At 39.8% G+C, this 19,045-nt stretch overlaps 1 protein-coding gene across 1 annotated transcript in view; it reads right to left on the reverse strand.

Annotated features, from left to right (window-relative positions):
• Positions 1 to 19,045, reverse strand: part of plcl1 (phospholipase C like 1) — a 67,099-nt gene that overhangs the window by 12,802 nt on the left and 35,252 nt on the right. Inside the window, exons 2-3 of the mRNA XM_081369162.1 lie at positions 3,883 to 4,506; positions 578 to 2,272 (exon numbers count right to left, since the gene is read on the reverse strand). Coding sequence (XP_081225288.1) covers positions 578 to 2,272; positions 3,883 to 4,506 — 2,319 coding nt within the window. The remainder of the gene's footprint in view (positions 1 to 577; positions 2,273 to 3,882; positions 4,507 to 19,045) is intronic.

A 19,045-nucleotide genomic window follows, 5' to 3' on the forward strand; every position in this document is an offset into this window, starting at 1 on the left:
CACAGAGAAGCTCACCTTTGCATGCCAGTGACCACACCACAGAAAACAGGGTAAAAAACCCACTAGGCAAGGTATCACGACACGTAACACATCCCGTGTATCAACTATCAATCTCTTTCTTATGCAATCTTTTCACTAACCCAGACAAACATCAAACGACAGACCCTAAGTCCTTCATCTCAATCATATTCGTATGTGAAATTTTTGTTTTCAAAAACACGATTTCTGTAAAATGGGTGGTTATAAATAATTATGTCAGTAATAATTATTTTAGAATTGTTTAATAATTATTTACATTGATTACTCATAGAAAATCTACTATGTTTTTCTTTCAGATGCATTGCCGGTCATTTGTTTTGTCTGGATATATCTCAGAAGGTCATGGCTGCAGAGGGTAAACAGCTGTTTCACAACCAATCTGAAAGTTCAATGTAACTGCCACTAGGGGGCAAAATCAAAAATCGTATGTGAACCTCAGAGATAATGAAAAGGCGGCTTTAGTTTTATAAAGTCTTCCAAAATCACACATGAAGTAAATCTGATTGACATTCATGAGGTGGTAGTCTTTCTCTCTCACCTGGAACTCGAATGTTTCGTCAAACAGTGGGTCATCCTGGTTCTGGGCAGCAGTGCGAGTTCTCTGCTCTGTGCAGTCTGAAGGCACACCATGCAGTTCCAGCACCACATATGGGTCGATGACCTCTCCTTTGGCACCAGAGCCTTGTGGTTTGGGTAGACTATGGGCACTAATGACCTTCACCCTGAGTGTTTGCGGTGGTACACCAGGCACGCAGCCTTGTGACTGGGCACTGAAGTAGGAAACCTCCTCTCGCATGACTGCTGGACGAAGCACATACCCACACCCACCGTTCTGCATAAAACGGCCACGGGTCAGGTCTAGCATGGCACCTGGCGTCTGTTGGTTGAGCGCAACCAGTTGCACTCCTCCTTTCCAGTAGCCTTGTGGATTTGGGTTACTAGAGTCTAGCCTTACTGAACTTGGCCGCACACGGGTTAGATTGCGCTTAGTAAAGCTCACAAGCTCCTCTGGGCTCTCGCTAGCAAGCCGTCCAGCCTCCCCTTCCCCGAGAGAGCACAGGGTCCAGTAGGGTGGGTCAAGTGTCATAGGTGTACCTGGTGTAGAAGGAGTAGAAGGGGGAGAATGCTGCTGGGACTGCTGAGTACTCGCCCGGTGAGCATAAAAGTTGCGACTTCCGGTACGAGCAACGGCAACGAGATCCGACAATTCACGCCGCAAACGGAGGCGCCTTGGCTGTGGGGGTGGGGGGACAACAAGGACCACCCCTAGTTCCTCTTCCCCAGGGATAGTCATTCTTCGGCCAGCCAGAGGACCACCACCACCAATCTCCTCATCCTCCTCAGATACCTCTCCTTCAGAACCTTCCTCTTCTGGGGGCAGCTTCTTTCCAACAAGAAGCACCTTACCCTTTAGCTGTTCTGGAGAGGGCAAAGTGGTTGCGCGACCTCCCAGACCGACAGGCAGAGATTCAGGGGTATAGATCTTGGATCCAAAAACCTTTTTAAGGTGTTGCGCAAGAGTACATTGCTGGGAAGGTGAGCAACGCTGGCATAGATGCAGCAGCAGAGGATACTGGGAGGTGAGAAAAGCATATTTGTTGACTACTTCAAGGGCACTGCGCAGAGTAACAGAACCATGATAGTGGTGATGGTGGTGATGGTGGTGGTGATGATGTTTTCCATCTGTACCATAGTCTACACCCAATAGTGGCTCCCCTTCTGGCCCATCTGTAACCCCCAGCTCCAGACACCGACAGCCAGCCTGCAGAGCTCGAGTGAGCCCCCCAAGATCAGCCCGGCCATGTACTTGGTCATCTAGCAGGTAGGAGCGGTAGGAGGCACTGATGAAATAATGAGACAGGGGCATCTTCATATCGTGGCACACATTCTGATGCTCAGGGTCTAACAACTGGCACTCAGTTGACTGTAAGTACCGGGTGAAGCCATCCAATCCCAGTAAACCTCGCTCACGTCCAGCTGCAGAGGGCTCAAAGCGGCGAATAAGCTCTAAGCAGCCCTCACTGGTGGCCAATGACAGACCTTGCTCCGTCTCCAGGAAAAGACGCAGGTCCTGAGCGTCAAGGCACTCTCTGTCTTTAGAGAGTTGCACTAGCAGGAAATAGACATCAGGTCGTGTACACAACTCGCAGTAGGCCTCCTGGAACTCTTCCAGAGTAACATGAGACGTTAGCTTTTCTTTGCTCCTCTGAATTTCCTTAAAGCGCAAACGCACCTGATAAAAAGAAAATAAAGAAAGAGTTATTAATATATTTAAGTTTTAGATCATTTATGGATAACAATTTGAGCTAGTAACCCAAATCCTGTTGTTTTAAAGTGTGATTAGGAAAGGATCAATTTATAAACTATGACCATTGTGCTACTGCTCATGGGGGGATGCTTTGCTTTGAATTTGAAATTATATACTGAATGATAAATAAATTAACACAAGGACTGCTGTCAAGTGAGAGATGATCACTGATGACCAAGGCCTTGAGAGTTCTGCAGTCTACTGTAATTATCATCTGTTTATGTTACAAGCCTGTCTCATCACTTTTTCAGGTTTTGTTACTTGAATAAGAAATGCTGGGGGTTAATTTCTTCCAATTAATGAGCAATCACAGTTACACACTATTGCACAGACAAGAAGCACATCAAATAAGCAGCTCGCAGCATATAGTGATTTGAATCTTGAGAGACAAATTTTCACAAGTCAAATAAATTCAGGGACAGTAGCTCTTCACAGGGCCTATATCGTGTCCAGCATTTTTTAAGATTAGGACACGGCCAGAAGCAAAGCGAGTCATTCCTATTCAGCCCTGTTTGCTTGCCCTTTTTGCCTTTACATGTCTCTCTAGACACATGAAGCAGATGCCTCACACCCGCTGTCACAAAGACTTGGCCCTGTGGCTTCGGTCTGTCTTCCTCCTGTCCCCAGCTGTCCATTTCACACACAAACACACGAATGAATCTACTGCCATATTCAAAACCCAACAATTGCTGTGCATCACAATTACAGCAGGGTTGACTAAGGGTGTACTCACACTAGACGATCTGAACCGTGCCCGAGGGCATTTGACCCCCAAAGTCTGGTTCGTTTGACTAGTGTGATCGCTCCTTACCGTGCCCGGGCGCGGTTTGCTTAACCATCCCTGGCCTGCTTGGAAGAGGTGGGCCAGAGCACGGTTCAGTTAGGCTTGGGTGCGGAATGCATGTAGTGCGCATGTAGCACTAACCGCGCCAGAGCACGGAACAGCTGTGCGCCACTGCCATCATTAAGACAGCAAACATCTTCTATTACTACTTTGACAGTACACTTTTCAATTAATTTAATTAAAATGAGTATATTTAGGTTTATAACGGGTCTGGTTCTCACCTTAATGATGAACAGGAATTGTAGTTATACAAACCTCCATAATAATCTTCTGATACGTGCAGCACAGTTCAAGTGAAAATAGCTGCGCAGCATAAATTATAAATCTATTACGAGGTCTATTAGTGCCAGGGCACGGTACAAGACAACCGTGCCTAGTGGGAGTACACCCTAAGAAGTCAAGCTAAGAGAGACGAGCTCTGGAAGAGCCATCTAAATTCTCCACTAATCATATTGCTGTTCACATTTATGGCTCTCTCAGCGCTCGTTTTTTCATTTCTCACTGCTATAGGACAGTACTATGATTCTTATTTGATGGGTCCTACATAGAAACTCCTGCAGTATATATATTTCTGATTGCTTTCAATTTGGGGAGTCACATATTCAGTATTGTTTGGATTTTTCTGAAACCCTTTAATTATGAAATGCAAGATTTTGTGGTTGATAAACTGAACAATAAGGACATGCGTTACCTTTGCCTCCTTAATTCCAGGACAGAGTTTACAGATGGTGGCCACTGCTGTATCTTCAGACACGATTTCATGTCCATCCTCATCAACCAGAGCAAACTCTGCCGCCAACCAGTTCCGCCTCATCTTGCTTCCAATGCTGGACTCTCCCATCCCTCCATCCCCTCCACTCCCTCCTCCAATGGCCCCAGGGTGAGACAATAGGTACCGCAACCCTGTCACCCAGATGTTGGCCACATCAGCAGAGAGAGCAACCAGGTCCAGGGACTGATACTCATCACCATGAATGATGGAGAAGGCTGCTTCTTCAGCCAGGTGATCTGATGGGCCGTTATGGAGGAAGGTCTCTGTGCTTTTCCCAGTGCGGACCTCCCGAATGGTGGAGATGTCAAGTCGGGCACGGTCACCATCTTTCTTGGAGGGTTCCCAACGAAGGCAGGCCAGCTCAGGGTCCAAAGTGTAGAATCGCGAGTAGATGCGCGAGTTGGGACGCACCTTCTTTAGCTCACAGCCACCCTGCATGAAGGCAAGGCAATCTGCAGCACTGCTCACCTTCTTTTCTGATGGAATACTGCTAAAGGAAACGGTTTTCTTCCTCCCACCACTGACCTTGGCCACTGAAGGGTCCTTGGGGAAAAAAAAAGAAAAACATTAAGCACCATGTGAACCACAAATGAAGAAAACTTCTATGTCATTCTACAAAGAGCTGTTCTAGTAAAGCATCTTAGCAACAAAGCAAGATGGAAATTATCTCATTCATCATAGAAAGCTTTGTGTTCAAGCATGTCTCTAGGTTTAAGTCCAAACAAATGTGGCATGTTTCAGCATGAAATAATTTTTTCACAAAACCACTGAGGCAAAATTTGGACATTAATGGAGCTTCATGTCATCTAAAGGAAATGAACAGTGCTATGAACTATAGCCTATTCAGAATAAACCAACCACATTCTACATTACATCACTGACCAGCAGTACTGGACTGTGTATTGCCATTGTCAGATGCTAAAATATCCCAGTTTTTTTTCCCCTCTATTATCCTAAATTTTGTATTTATTTTAAATCATTGCTAGCTTTGAATTTGACTTAGCTATATTTCAGTATCCAAGTTACTTTTATGTAGCAAGCTTAAAATCTTGGCCTTCATAATGAAAAAAAATGCTGTGCAAATATTCAAGTTTTAATGAATTCCGAAATACAATGATGTGGTAACATTAATTAGCAATTGTGCCTATTAACATTTGAAAAACAGTTGTCAAGAATTTCCCCCCAAAGGTTCAGAGTGATGAAATGATCATGAAACTCAATAGAGTAGAAGATCACCATAAGCTAAATTATGGTGGAACTGTCACCTTGCCTGACCTACTGGAAGGAAAGGAGATAAAAGGTGTATGCTTGCTGGGGCTGTTGCTGGTTTAAAAAAAAAAAAGTGTCTGCTTGCAGTACTGGCCTATTTATGTCCTAATACCTAAAATCAAATCCACAACAAAGGCTCCTGATGGAAACACATTATGTCATTGCAGTAGTTAGAATGTGTAATCTAGGATTTCCACCCAAAGCCATTTGGCACTAATCAGACTGGCTTTTAAATGCAGGGAGTATTCATGCAGAAGCTAATGAACTTCAGGCATACCAAATTTCAAAGATGGGCTTAATACAATTAAGACATGAATGGTCCCATTGGAATGTCTTCAGTTACTCTGTGTGTCATAACTATTCAACTATTCAAGTCAACCAGACATATAATTTTTATCTGGTGGACATTAAAATCAACCAAAGACTCAACAATATCTGTCTACTAGGGACCAGAATATCAAGTAAACTTGAGAAGTGAGCTCTTGTGACTTGGGCCAGTAAGCAACTACCCAGCAACCACCCAGCAACCACCCCCAACACCCTAGCAACAAACTAGAAATGACTAGCAACATTCACCCAGAACATAATGACAATCACCCACAACACATGGCATCAGTGGCGCAAAAAGTGGGTATGCGCCACAGGCTTGTGCACAATTCAGAATTGAATTGAGAATTACTCCTTAATTCCAATTCAATTCTTGAATCTGAATTGAATTTGAATTGATGTCAAAAACAGGATCTAGAATTACAATTCGAATTTGAATTAAAGGAAGCAGAATTGAAATTCAATAAAAATTCAAAGAAATTCATATACATATTTTAAGTGAAGTGTTTAACAATGAAGCTTTACAGTATATGTCAGATATGATTGCATTATAAATTATATTAGTTTGAACTACTTATTTCACTTAAATGACAATTCATAGTTAATTTTCATTGCCATTTAAGTGAAATTACTGAACTTAAATATACCAGCTTCATTCTAGAAGAAAATTTCAGATGGCACTTAGAGGCTTTTGCATCTGAACTCTTCATATATTATATATATTATATGAAAATTTCAGATGGCACTTAGAGGCTTTTGCATCTGAACTCTTCATATATTATATATATATATATATATATATATATATATGTGTGTTATGGTATAATTATGGTATGGTGGCCTACAGTGGCTGATATACTTTAAAATAAACCTTTATTATTTAAAGCTAAAATAATAAATACATTTTTTGCTGCATACCCCTCTGACACTGGGTAGTTGCGCCCCTGCATGGCATGTCAGCAAGTTTATTGCACAAGAAAGAACGACTGTTTTTTTTTTTTTTTTGCTTAGAAATTTAAAAAATGTAGTTAATAAAAATACAATAAAAATACAGTGTTAATTTAAAGGAGTTTTCTCTACTGATCTTTCCCATGTGTTTTTCCTGTATTTTGAATTACGCATTTCATTCTGTTAAGTTTAGGGTTGAAAAAAATGTCTGTTAACGGAAAACGTTCAAGTAATTTTCTTCCAGGACATTATTTTTTTCAACAGATTTTTTTCTTACACTGTAGTTTCACATTCACACGCTACAATTTCTGCTTCTTTATTATCACAATTGATATACTTTTTAAATCAGATAAAACAAGCACCCCCCAGAGCTTTAACAAACACAACAATTCTGGAGTTCTTCCGCTGAGCAAAACCTCCTTGACATTCAGACCAGAGAAGCAGTGAATCAGGTAAGGTCAGAGAGTACAGTGTGCAGTCACTGAGCACTCTGACATGCTCATTTGTCTTAGTTTGTCTGTTTTTTATGCAGCTGGCAGACTCCATTCCTCAAAGCTGCCGTGCTTCTGGATCAGAACCTGCCTGACGAGCCGACAGCCTGCCGCTGTGAATCCAGGTCAGCAGGTGTTTGAGCAGACTGGGTGATAGCGGGACTGAAGCAATCGGGGTGAGCCAGGCAGTACAGTCACGCAGGTTAGCAGCCGTGACCACGCAAGGCTAAAATGCAACTTTAGTGGTTAGACTGCCAAGGGCACCCTGAGAAAGAGGCAAAAATAAGCAGGTCGCTCATCTGTCCATCCATCCATGCCACCTACCCATCAGGGTTCTCCAGGAAACTATGACGACAAGTCTGCAAAGCTTTTAATGTATCGTTCTAGCCTAAAAGGGCATGTATCAGAGTTAATCCCCCTAAGCGCACTTCACTTTGCATTGTTTTTTTGAAACATAAATGTGTTTTGTTTTTTTGTCTTTTTCAACCTAAGAATGGAGAGGATGACAGTATGGAAAGGATTGTAAGTGAGTGAGTGTTAGAAGAACAGCCGAGGAATATGAATAAAAGGGTGAGGCACATAGCAAGGGTAGTAAAAGAAATAGAGAGATGGAGGGAGGAGTGCAACAAAACACACAAAAACACTGCTGGAAAAACTAGGTAGTAGGTAAAAGACCATGTTTCCTCAATATAAAAAAAATACACAGACATTATAAGCAATTTCCCACCATTAGTCTGAGAGGGATAAGAGTATCAGACACAGCAAGGGGAGCTAGGAGATGAAGTGTGGTTAAATTTAGATGTGCTCCCATCTCCACTTAATCAAGGAAAAGAGGAGGAGAATAGAAAGGGAGCACAGGCACTAGAAAAGGAGGAGATAATAATTGGAGGTTGGGTGGACAGAGAATCTGAGGACAGAGGAGAAAATGAAGAGTGGCAAGGGAAAAAAATAATAGTACTAAAACGCGAACCCTTGGTCTATTCCAACAAGAGCTGACTGGTTTTAATAACAGTCATGTCCCTGCCCTTTAAGGGCCATTTTCAATCTCATCAGTGATTTAGCAGCTAAAACCCACAATGACATCAGCCTTCACTACTACAGAGTCCTCACTGAACCTTTCCAATGCTTCCTGAGGCTAAACTGTTTCACACAGCACAGTGTTTACTACTGTCATCTGCTTGAAGCCAATTCAAACACTCAAGACTGAAAGAAAGACAACAAAGTGATTCAAAAATATTTAAGGCTGTATATGAAGATTTCAAATCAGCATATCTGAAGGATCATGTGACACTGAAGACGGGAGTAATGGCTGCTGAAAATTTATCTTTGCCATCACGGGAATAAATTATATTTTAAAATATATTAATAGAAAAATAATTGCAATAGTATTTCAAACTTTTAAATAGCAATAATATTTCACAATATTACTGATGTATTGTATTTTTGATAAAATAAATGCAGCCATGGTGCAGGGCCGTAACCACCAAAGACACTCAATTATGCATCACTCTGTATGTTGTTAGGATGACAAATTTTTTTGTCTGATCTGCTTCAGCAGTCAAACAGCGCTCGTCAATGTAAAAATGATTGAGATGGCCAATCAAATCAAAGTAGGCGGGGTTTACTGTTCACAGAAGCAAAGCGTAAATTCTAGCGCAAAACGTCAGTTTCATGTTGAAAGAGAGTGAGGTAAAATGTAAATAGTGAACCATTTAATACATGTCAACTGTTTTGCATTAGAAATTTTAAACGACCGACATTAACGTCCAGTGAGGCAAACTACTTGACTTTTTTTCCTTAATATGGCCTTGAAAATATGAAAATATGCATTTACATGATTGATGCAGTTGAGTTCCTAACTAAGTTTGAGGAGACAGGAAACGTTTTACATTTTCGACATATTAGGCATTCAAATAAATGTAGGCTACATGCGTGCAAATTTAAATGCCAATTTATGCAAAAATTTGTTGCAAATAGTTCAAAATGATAATTTCTCATCTAGAATTAGACCCAGAATTTCCCTCAGTGTTATATTTCTTAATGCTTTATAAAAAAAAATGTTACGACAAAAAAAAAGACAGTTACGGCCTTGTCATGGTGAGTGTAAAAGTTGCTCTGCATAAGCATCTGCTAAATTAATAAATGTAAATATAAGTGTAATTCTTTTTTGTCCATAGAATGAAAGTCATTGGAGTTCAAAGTGGTTCTTTTGTGTTCAGCGGAGGAAAGAAACTACATTAGAACAACATTAGAGTGAGTAAATGATTACTGTAAACTATCCCTTTGGCACACAGCATATCCATCCATCAGCTCATTAACCCACTCACAACAGAATCCACTAACCCCACCCCAAAATACCACCCCGTACCACTGACTTCATCAGCTGGGACAACACCTGGTGCTGTAATCCACTCCAGCCATGGAACAGAACTCCAATCCAGCTAATGATCCCAGCTCTGAGAAAGCAGTAGATTAGTGCAGCCGCAGCGCTCCCACCCCATGAGACTTGAGGGGTAATCCGTGCCGGATGGAGAGCCAGTGATTTAGTAGGGTTAGAGGGGAACGCTCATGGATTAACTGACAATGGGTTTAGCAAACCGTCAATCCTACTGTCCAACTAATTGAAAATGCTGATGTGTGGATCAAAATAGAATTATGTCATGCAGAAATGTGAGGCAGAGCTGCTCTCCTGACATTGAGCTTGTCTATAAACAGCTTGAAGGATGAAATGTGTTGTTAAAGCAAATATGAGTACAGCAAAAGAGAGATTATCAAACACCTGTTCTTCCCAGGAGCAAATTGTAGAGGATGGTAGGGAAGGTTGTGCATAAAGACTGCATTCAATTCTTCTATCTACCCTTCTTCTAGGTACCCTTCACTTTTCTTAGTAATACTGATAAGTAATTTAAGAAAGTATAGCAGTGTGAAGAAAAAAATTTCTTCCAGCAGAATGTGAATAACTCCTGCCGAATAACAACTGGCAACTATGGAGAATTAAATGCACCAACTCATCACTTGGAAATTGCTTTATAATTAAATGCATGCTGTAAAACTTAAACAGGACTTTGATATGATTACACTCACTTCTGTTATACCTGTCTGTCCTGGAATGAAGATATAGTTTTATTACTTCACACAGATGCATCATTGCCCTAATCTAATCTATGTCGACTCATAAACATAACATTTTCTGGGTGTAAAAGTACTGGTAACCATATGAGACTGGCATTCAATAATTGATTTATGAACTGTTTTATTCTGCGTTCAATACTTCAATGATTTCTATTAGCCTTGCAACAACTACTTAGAGACAAATCTAGTATTTTCCAGGTTGTATTATCCAAATTGCTTTACTTTATCATCTATCTAGCAGATGAGTTTTCTGCGAGCCAACTAGAAGCTCTGGAATAGAGAAAAGCAGCTCACGTCGATGAGCATGATTGCAAACTAGCATGGCTGGTCTCTAACGATCAAGTAATTGCAGACCACTCCCACAATCAGACTCCTCTTATCACAGTTTTTCACAGCCTACACATTCATCAGCCTACACTGCTTCACAGGTTCCATTCTGAAAACAATCAGTCCTCAGGCAGTCTTCAAAGCTACCCCAAACAAGCAAGAGAAAAGCTCAGATACGCCACTTACTCTCACGTCTGCCAAGAGTGATTTTCAGACACTATTTGTTTTCTAAAAAGCTCCTCAGCACTCAAACTTCCTTATACCAAAGAGAGAAAGACTTAACTAGATAGCTAAACCAGAGGATCTCAACCGGAAAGCTGTGAAACTGGGTCACGCAGGCCGATGCTAAAATGTAAATAAAAAATGCAACTAAACATTAAATGGGCAAAGAAGATCAAAATTGTGCGTCCAAACAAACTACAGTATCGTGGTGCATTCATCTGTCACATAGTAATATGATTAATACTAATAAAATATTTGGCCCAGAGTCTTCCATCTGTTAGGCTAGTAAATCACACTTCTGCTGTTTATGCATTTACAGAATTGTCAATTAGAAATCTGCCTATAAATTTTGATTGGATGTGGACCTATTAAAGTGCAACCACAAACAGCTTACAGTTAGTTTAAGGAATATATTACTTGGCAGATTAATACTTTATGATGATATTCAATCATAATGATTATAATAATAAATGGAACTATTTATTGAACATTTTTGTCAAACTTGTATGACCTTCTCTCTCCCACAAAACACAAAAGAAGATTTTTTGAAGAATGTTAAACTGTTTTGTCCATACAGTGGAAGTCGATGGGGTCCGATGTTGTTTTAATCTGAACCACGGCTTAGACATAACAGTTTAACAGTTAAGAAAAAAAGTCATATAGGTTTCAAACAACATGAAGGGGAGTAAATTATGAAAGTTTCATTTTTGAACTAGGACCTGCCCCTTGAAAAAAAAAATCATGTTTGATCTAAAGGATAATGTGTTCGTTTTGCACGCCCATGTCCAATTGATGTACCATTGAACTTGCGTCTCCCCTTGCCACCCTACTTCAAAGAGCCTCAAAGTCACGTCCAGACCCTGCTGAGAGAGTTTTCACCCAGAGCAAGCGAGGGCTGAAAGCAGACTTATAAAAGGGTCTGTCATTACATATTAACATTGCTACTCCACTCCAAGCTGGCACAGGAGTCTGCCAAGAGACCATGCTCTCTAAAATTCCAGCACATCTGAATGGTTTTCCATGCAGTAAAACAGGAGATGGAAAACTCTGGATGCACACAGCCAACACAGTAGAACTGATGGAAGAGTACACATAAGTTTATGCATCTTTTACTATTCACCCCCACGGATTTACACATGGAACTAGGAACTTTTAATAATTGACTGTATGGCAAAAGCTAAGGCACCCATCAGAGAAAAAAACTTCAGCCAGAAGACAGTTAAACAATTGAAGGCAAGACAGTTACATAAAATGTTTAGAGGTACAAAAAGAATAAGCTATTAGACTATCTCTCCGCTGCCTAGCAACTCAAGGTGAAAAACATGCAACTGGATAATACATAAGTAATGACTGCATTTTCCGCTGCATAACCTTGATAGAAAATGCCTTCCAGGATGAATTCGCAATCACCTGGGCTGACATTGTTTATTCAAGTTAAAGTGCGCAGTGCGCACACCTGTCTTCGGAAGCAGCTGCTGTTTTAGTGGGCCGATTGGCCCAAGGATTGTTGTTGGGATGTGGTTCAGTGGCTAAAAAGCGGTGCTCTGAGTGCCACAAACTCAGGAGCTGTTCCAGGCTGTTAATTAGAAAAGCTTTTCCCAATCCCTCGGGTTAATTACAGCAGACATGGGGGAAGAGGCTAAGCCAAGCCTGGAGAACTGATCAACCCATGGAAGGAGATTTACACCACTTGATAGGGCTGGGAAAAAAATCGATTTGATTTAAAAATCTAGTTGGTAGGTCAAATCGATTCATATTTTCAAAAAATCGATTTTTCTCCCCCTCTTCAGTATAGCGTACAATACATACATTTTGCATTCGTCAAATCTTCCTTCAGGGTTTCCGTAGCAAGCTCCCTGCGGCGCAGCCCTCGATGCTTCACGACATCACGACTAGCGTGTTTAATTTTTTAACGGTCCTCCATGACGACGACGGTGCGCGAGTGAGTGAGTGAGTGAGTGAGGGAGAGTGAGTGAGAGTGTGTTCGCGAGTGAGTGTGTGTGACTGTGTGTGTGTGTGTGCGCTAGAGAGTGAGTGTGTGTGTGGGGGGGAATCGATTCGAATCGTAAATCGAGTTTTTTATTAAAAAAAAAAAAAAAAAATCAGATTTTTTTTAGGAAAAAAAAAATAAAAAATCGCCCAAAAATCGCCCAGCTCTACTTGTGTAGAGTTTTTTATTAAACAAAATCACAGATTTTTTTAGGAAAAAAAAAAAAAAAAAAAAATCGCCCAGCTCTACTTGTGTAGCTATCCACCTTATTTTCAATTTAAGAGCGAGTGCGGCCATTTTTAAACTGAATATAAGGCTTCCAGGTCTACCAATTCCTGATCGATCGATCAATCGGTTGATTGATTGATTGATTGATTTCCAAATCAATACTCAACTCATTTCTTTCCATTTTTATTTCTGTATTTTGTTATTTTTCTCCAATCACCCATACTTTAGGAAAAAATACATATATTTTCAATTCTATTCTATTTCTATTGATATAAATATTCATATGCACATTGTGTAAATACATACATAAATTCTTAATACATATACTACACCTATACAATTAATACATGTAACATGTAATTCATTTTAATATTTCTAATTGATTGGCAGGCCTAATGAAAATATATTCTGAAGCAGTTCACAAGGAAATAAGTCTCATCATAAATAAGAATTATCCACAATACTGTGCAATCCGTTTGACTGCGTGGCTGTTTTTTTAATCAACTTACACCCAAATGTGGTAACACCTATTTCCTGTTTGATTTGTTTTTTGCACAAAAAGAAACGCTAGCCTGGAAGCAATCTTATCTCTGTTGAAAGTGCAAGTGAAGGGATCCAGGCCATCACAGCATGCCAAACAAGGCAGCCAAGCAAGTGCAAAGAGAAGCTATAGGGGCTGGGAATGAGAGAGAGAAGGGGGGTGGGGGGGGAGAGAATTAACTGTCTGGCTGGCACTTACTCATGCATAAGAAACACGCTTGGATCTATGAATTCAGCTGCGCACCATGACTATGAGTGTGAAGTATAGTGAAAGGTATACAGAGAGGAGAGAGAGGCGAAGTTTGGGGTGAAACATATTTGATAATGGAAATCTAAATGTGACAATCCAGGCTCCATCCATAACAAGCAGCAATGTAAAAAAATACATGAACAAAAAAACAGAAGTAATTTACTGCTAATCATTTCCTAGTCAAAGTACATGTACGAAAAAGCAGAGGTAATTTACTGCTAATCATTTACTTTGTCAACACAAAGATAAAATCCTTCACTATTTTTTATCATTATTTAATTTTTTCACTGTGGTTCACATATAATACAAGTTATTACTGTTCTGGCACATGAAATAAATTGTCAATGTTTAGTAATAATTTTAACTATTCTACCTCCTACTTATAATACTTCTCCATGATTGGACCTATACTGCACCCTTTTGTAACTATTTTTTTCTATCTTCAATTTCTTTCTTCTTGTCAAAACTGACAAGAGTTTCCCACTTCCCGAGGATCTTTATTTTAGATTATCCCTATTTATTTTTCAGTGGGTCTGCTCTTTTTGAAAGCCACCCACACTACTGGAGAGAAAACAACATCATAACACAAAACAAACAGCAGCAGTGATCTATAAAATGGCCCGTATGAACTTGTGGAGGTGTAAAGTGATTTAACCACTGGTGCTTTCCCTCAAGGCTGTACCTTCTTTTGTTTGTTGCAGTACATCTCTTTACATCTGTCCCTGATACCTCAAATGTCAAAATCTGCCTGAATATATATGACAACATCTTCTGCTAGTACAACAATCAAAATACAAATTCCATAATGAAAACCACGAGAGAGAGAGAGAGAGAGAGAGAGAGAGAGAGAGAGAGAGAGAGAGAGAGAGAGAGAGAGAGAGAGAGAGAGAGAGAGAGAGAGAGAGAGAGAGAGAGAGAGAGAGAGAGAGAGAGAGAGAGAGAGATGGGTGGATGTTTTAGTATGTGTGAGGTTGATATTTGAAAACCATGTCAAATGTCATATATCAAATGTTTCTTAAAGTTTCTCTAGTAATGTTGAAAATAACTGTTTTCTGTTTTAATATATTTTAGAATGTGGCACATGACCTTTCAGAAATTGTTCTAACATGGTGATTTGGTGCTCAATTAAAAAAATCAATGTTGAAAATGTTGTACTGCTTAATATATTTTTGTGAAAACGAACATAATGCCTTTTATGAATAAAAAGTTCAAAAGTTTGGAAAAAAATTTGTTTAGGTACAATGTTAGTCTTTCAATTTTGGCCTTTCAATCAAATAAAATGATTCACATTTGCACACTGCATGTAAAAAACAACAACACTTCTTTACATTTTTCCTGAGGACAAGAAGACCAGACATAACCTGGCAAATAAATAAATACATTATCAAGCTAAATATGCTAAATTAACAGGAAGTCATGATGCCAAAGCTTAAAAACCTCTTATATTAATCCTCAAGCCAACCATAAGCAAGTAAGGGAAGAAAGGAAAGACCACAAGAGAGAAGCAGATAAAAGAGAGAGAATTAGACGTGCAATGAGGACACTTAAAATGCAACTTGAAAGCCACACAGAAAGGTCATTCAATGAAGGATGCTGGTCCCCAATGATGCACAGTATCTCCTATGGGATGGAGTGCTCTAAGGCATCATAATTGATCTTTTGCTTATTCGTAAACAAAGGGGAAATAATAACACTGAACAATAAACAGTCCAGAGGGAAAAAGGCAGTCACAAAGAACTAAAGCAACATGAAAGTAATGCAGAGAGGGGAAGAGGATGAGGTCTGGAGAGCAAATCTTACCAATCGAAAGAGAAGATGGCCTTGGAAAAGGCATAAGACATGAAGCCCAGTGGACTGAGAGTGGGGTGATAGCTACAGATAGAAGGATGTAAGTGTATTATGCAAATAGTTTGTGTTGAGTGTGTTAATACAGTGGCACAATGTGCATCAAAACCTTGTGCTATCACAGGTCTGTGTGTGAAAGTCAATGTGTACTTTAGCTGGGCACATTTTAGCTGTGTTTTTCTCTCTGCTCGTGTGTTTGGAAATGTCTGTCCACTGGCAGCTGTGTGTGAATGGCCGGGTGCCAGCAGGAATGGGGCGGCACAGAGGGAGGGCACCTAAAGACCACCGTGGGCCTCAGCTGAGGGGGTTAAATGCTAACAGCATGACTCATGGAGAACGCAAGGATGGTAAGCAATGATGCTTCGAGTGGAGTCTTGTTTTTTTAAATTAAAATTATTTCTTCATTAACTCACCCTCATGTTGTTCCAAACATTTCATTTCTTCATTGGAACACAATACAAGATATGCTGAAGAATGTTTTTGCCTATGCAATGAAAGTCAGTGGGATCCAAAATACCATTGTACAGACAAAAGTAAAACATTTTTCTAAATATCTTATTTTATGTTTTGCAGAAGAAAAATCATACAGGTAAAAAAAAAAAAAAAAACCTTTTTTGGGAATTAGACTACTGACGAGTTGTCATGTAATTGAAATATTGGCCTATCATTCGAGTCAACTTTTTATAAAAAGCACTTTGTAGATAAAAGATAAAGAGAAGGGACAAAAAAAAGTAGTATAAGGGGAGTGGCAGCTAGGTTGATTGAAAAGCAGATGTAGAGCGGCACAAAAAGAAAAAGAAAATGGAGTGGCGAGGGGAATAACAGAGATTATGACTGATGTCATCAATATAAAAATCGAGGGCAGAAGGATCGCCTAAGGGAAGAGGTCAGCAGAGCATGCAAGGTTCAGAGAAACACTCATCATGAGGACACTGCTAAAGGACAGGGCAGTGTGTCAAAATATACGCTATAAGCTCAAAAATACCAGGGATTTCATCTGACAAACTCTAATGCAAAACATACGCGAAATCCACTGGTGGACGTTTCTGAGACTATGGGCACTTTTGGTCCTGTAGACTTTTACAAAATACACACTTTTCACATTCTTATAGATTAATTTGTCTACTAACCACATCCAACAGTTGATTTACACTACTGTTCAAAAAGAAGAAAGTACACTGAGTACTGCATTTATTCTATCGATCAGTGGGAACAAAGCAAGTGAAAGGTGAGGGAAACTCTGTGGATGAGTACTGAAGAACACGAGGGTGGAATATCTAGGGCTATGTATAGAGGAGTGGGACTTAAGCAGATATCTGCTGCTCAATATAGCCTGCTTATACACCGCCACACATGTAGTCCTCAGTGGATGTTGAATAACATTACTGCAAGGTAGGATTGAAGAGATGGAGAGCGACAGAGCAGTGGTAGTTAGCTGTGGAACACAAACCTATGCTTTCTGACAGTGGGTAGAGAAGTATACAGATACAGACAGGCAGCACAAACAACAATGTTGGGAAGGCTACTGAAATAATAGCCTAGAATCCTGAGACACAAGGTAGATATTAAGTTGCTTTATACGCATACATACACTGCAGTTCAAAGGTTTGGGTTCAGTAAGAATTTTTTTTTTTTAATGAATACTTTCATTCAGAAAGGATGCATTCAATTTATCATACGTGACAGTAAAGTTCTTTGTAATGTTAAAAAAATGCTGTTCTTTTGAATATATATTCATCAAAGAATCCTGAAAAAAATGCATTACAGTTTTCAAAAAAATATTAAGTAGCTGTTTTCAACACTCTAATATATAATAAGAAATGTATCTTATTACATTTGAACAGTAGTTTATTTACTTGTTGAAAAAAATTAGTTCATTATGGTCAAATAAATAAATAAATTAATGAATAAAAGGGAATAAAAATTCCAAATGCCTAAAAACATGGTGAGTAGCAGCATATGAAATACTTTGCAGGGGAAAAGTGAATTTTTATTTATTAAGTTAATTAAATGAAATGTCCAATATTTTTTTTTTTTTTTTTTTTTTTTTTACAAAAAAAGACTTCCCAATATGATATTTAAGAGAGGGCAGTTTAGGAGATTCAATTACTGACTCGGCTCAGTCAGCTAAAAAGCTGTTTACACAATTCAACAGTGATGTAGCATTTTGTCATGCCACAATGCAACTTGTTGGCAAATGAAGCTTGCTTCTGTAAAAGCTCAACTATTTTTAGCAGCTGAGCTACTGACAGGCTACTGAAAAATGTAGTTACATTAGCAGCATTTATGCTTTTAGTTAGCTACTCCCCAACACTAGTACATACAGATGAATTCTGGGAACTGGAGGGTGTGTGGGGGTACTGGGGCAGAAAGTCAGGATGGTGGAAGGAGCCAACCCACAAACTAAAGCAAAAGCGTTTGTCTGCCCCCCTTTGGGGCAAAAAAAACAAAACTCTTACATAATATAATCTGCTTATGCAACATATGAGAGAGCACAGCATCCTTCCCCACCCTCCACTCCTGTTCTCTTTGCCTCTCGCTCTGAGAGATGACCTCCTCTGCACACGTCATTCACACAACCTCACACATACACATAAACAAATGAATGACAGAACAGCTCTGGGGGGCCGTCAGAGACAAACATATACAGACGCTGACAAACTATTCCATTCTCACACACCAGCCATCACGTATTACAGACTAGAGTATAAACAGACAAACAATGTGCACAACTATTTAATACACAATCATTTAGGCCCCCTGTGAAACCATAACGAATCAGATTGAAAAAGAAAAAGCTTCACTAATTTGGAGTCCAAGAGCTATGCACTACACAATTAAAAATACGGGTTGTTTCAACCCATGTTTTGGTCAAATACGGACAAACCCGGTTATTACAGTCGTAACATTATTAATTTTGTGATCATGAAAATAAACTTTCTAATGCATACATAAACATCCTGTGCCCCTCTATCCTCCCTTATCGCTTCCTGTCTCTACTTGACTGTCCTTTCCAATAAAGGCAAAAATTCCCAAAATATAAAACACCATGGTACTTTTTTGTTGTTCTATTGTGATAGGTGTGCATGCAACGGAGGCATGCACACAAACAAACCTCCACAATAAACGCACATGCAAACATTCAGTAAGCCCATGTTGAGTAAATAAACACTGTGCTATTTTCTAAAAAGACTATTTTCTAAAAAGGTTTTCAACAGATCGGGGGTAATGTTAGCTACCAAAATATGAATATGCCTCTTCACGCCTACATGCTGTGCATGCTCTGAAAATCCTCTAACTCTTTCACACACACATAATAGCCCAATGCTTAGCTGAGGGCCAAAGCCAGATGTGCATCTATGAGTGTGTGGTGTGTGTTTATGGGAGCAGTGCTCAAAGATCGACGTGGGAACAGGGCAGAGGGAGAGACACTGCATCGCGTTCCCACACTGTGTCAACTAAACTACGGCAACCCGGATGGCTCTTCAAACCCGCACAGGCCATGTGCTTCAG

This window comes from Scardinius erythrophthalmus (assembly GCF_964197995.2).
Source record: "Scardinius erythrophthalmus genome assembly, chromosome: 6".
Classification (NCBI taxonomy): domain Eukaryota; kingdom Metazoa; phylum Chordata; class Actinopteri; order Cypriniformes; family Leuciscidae; genus Scardinius; species Scardinius erythrophthalmus.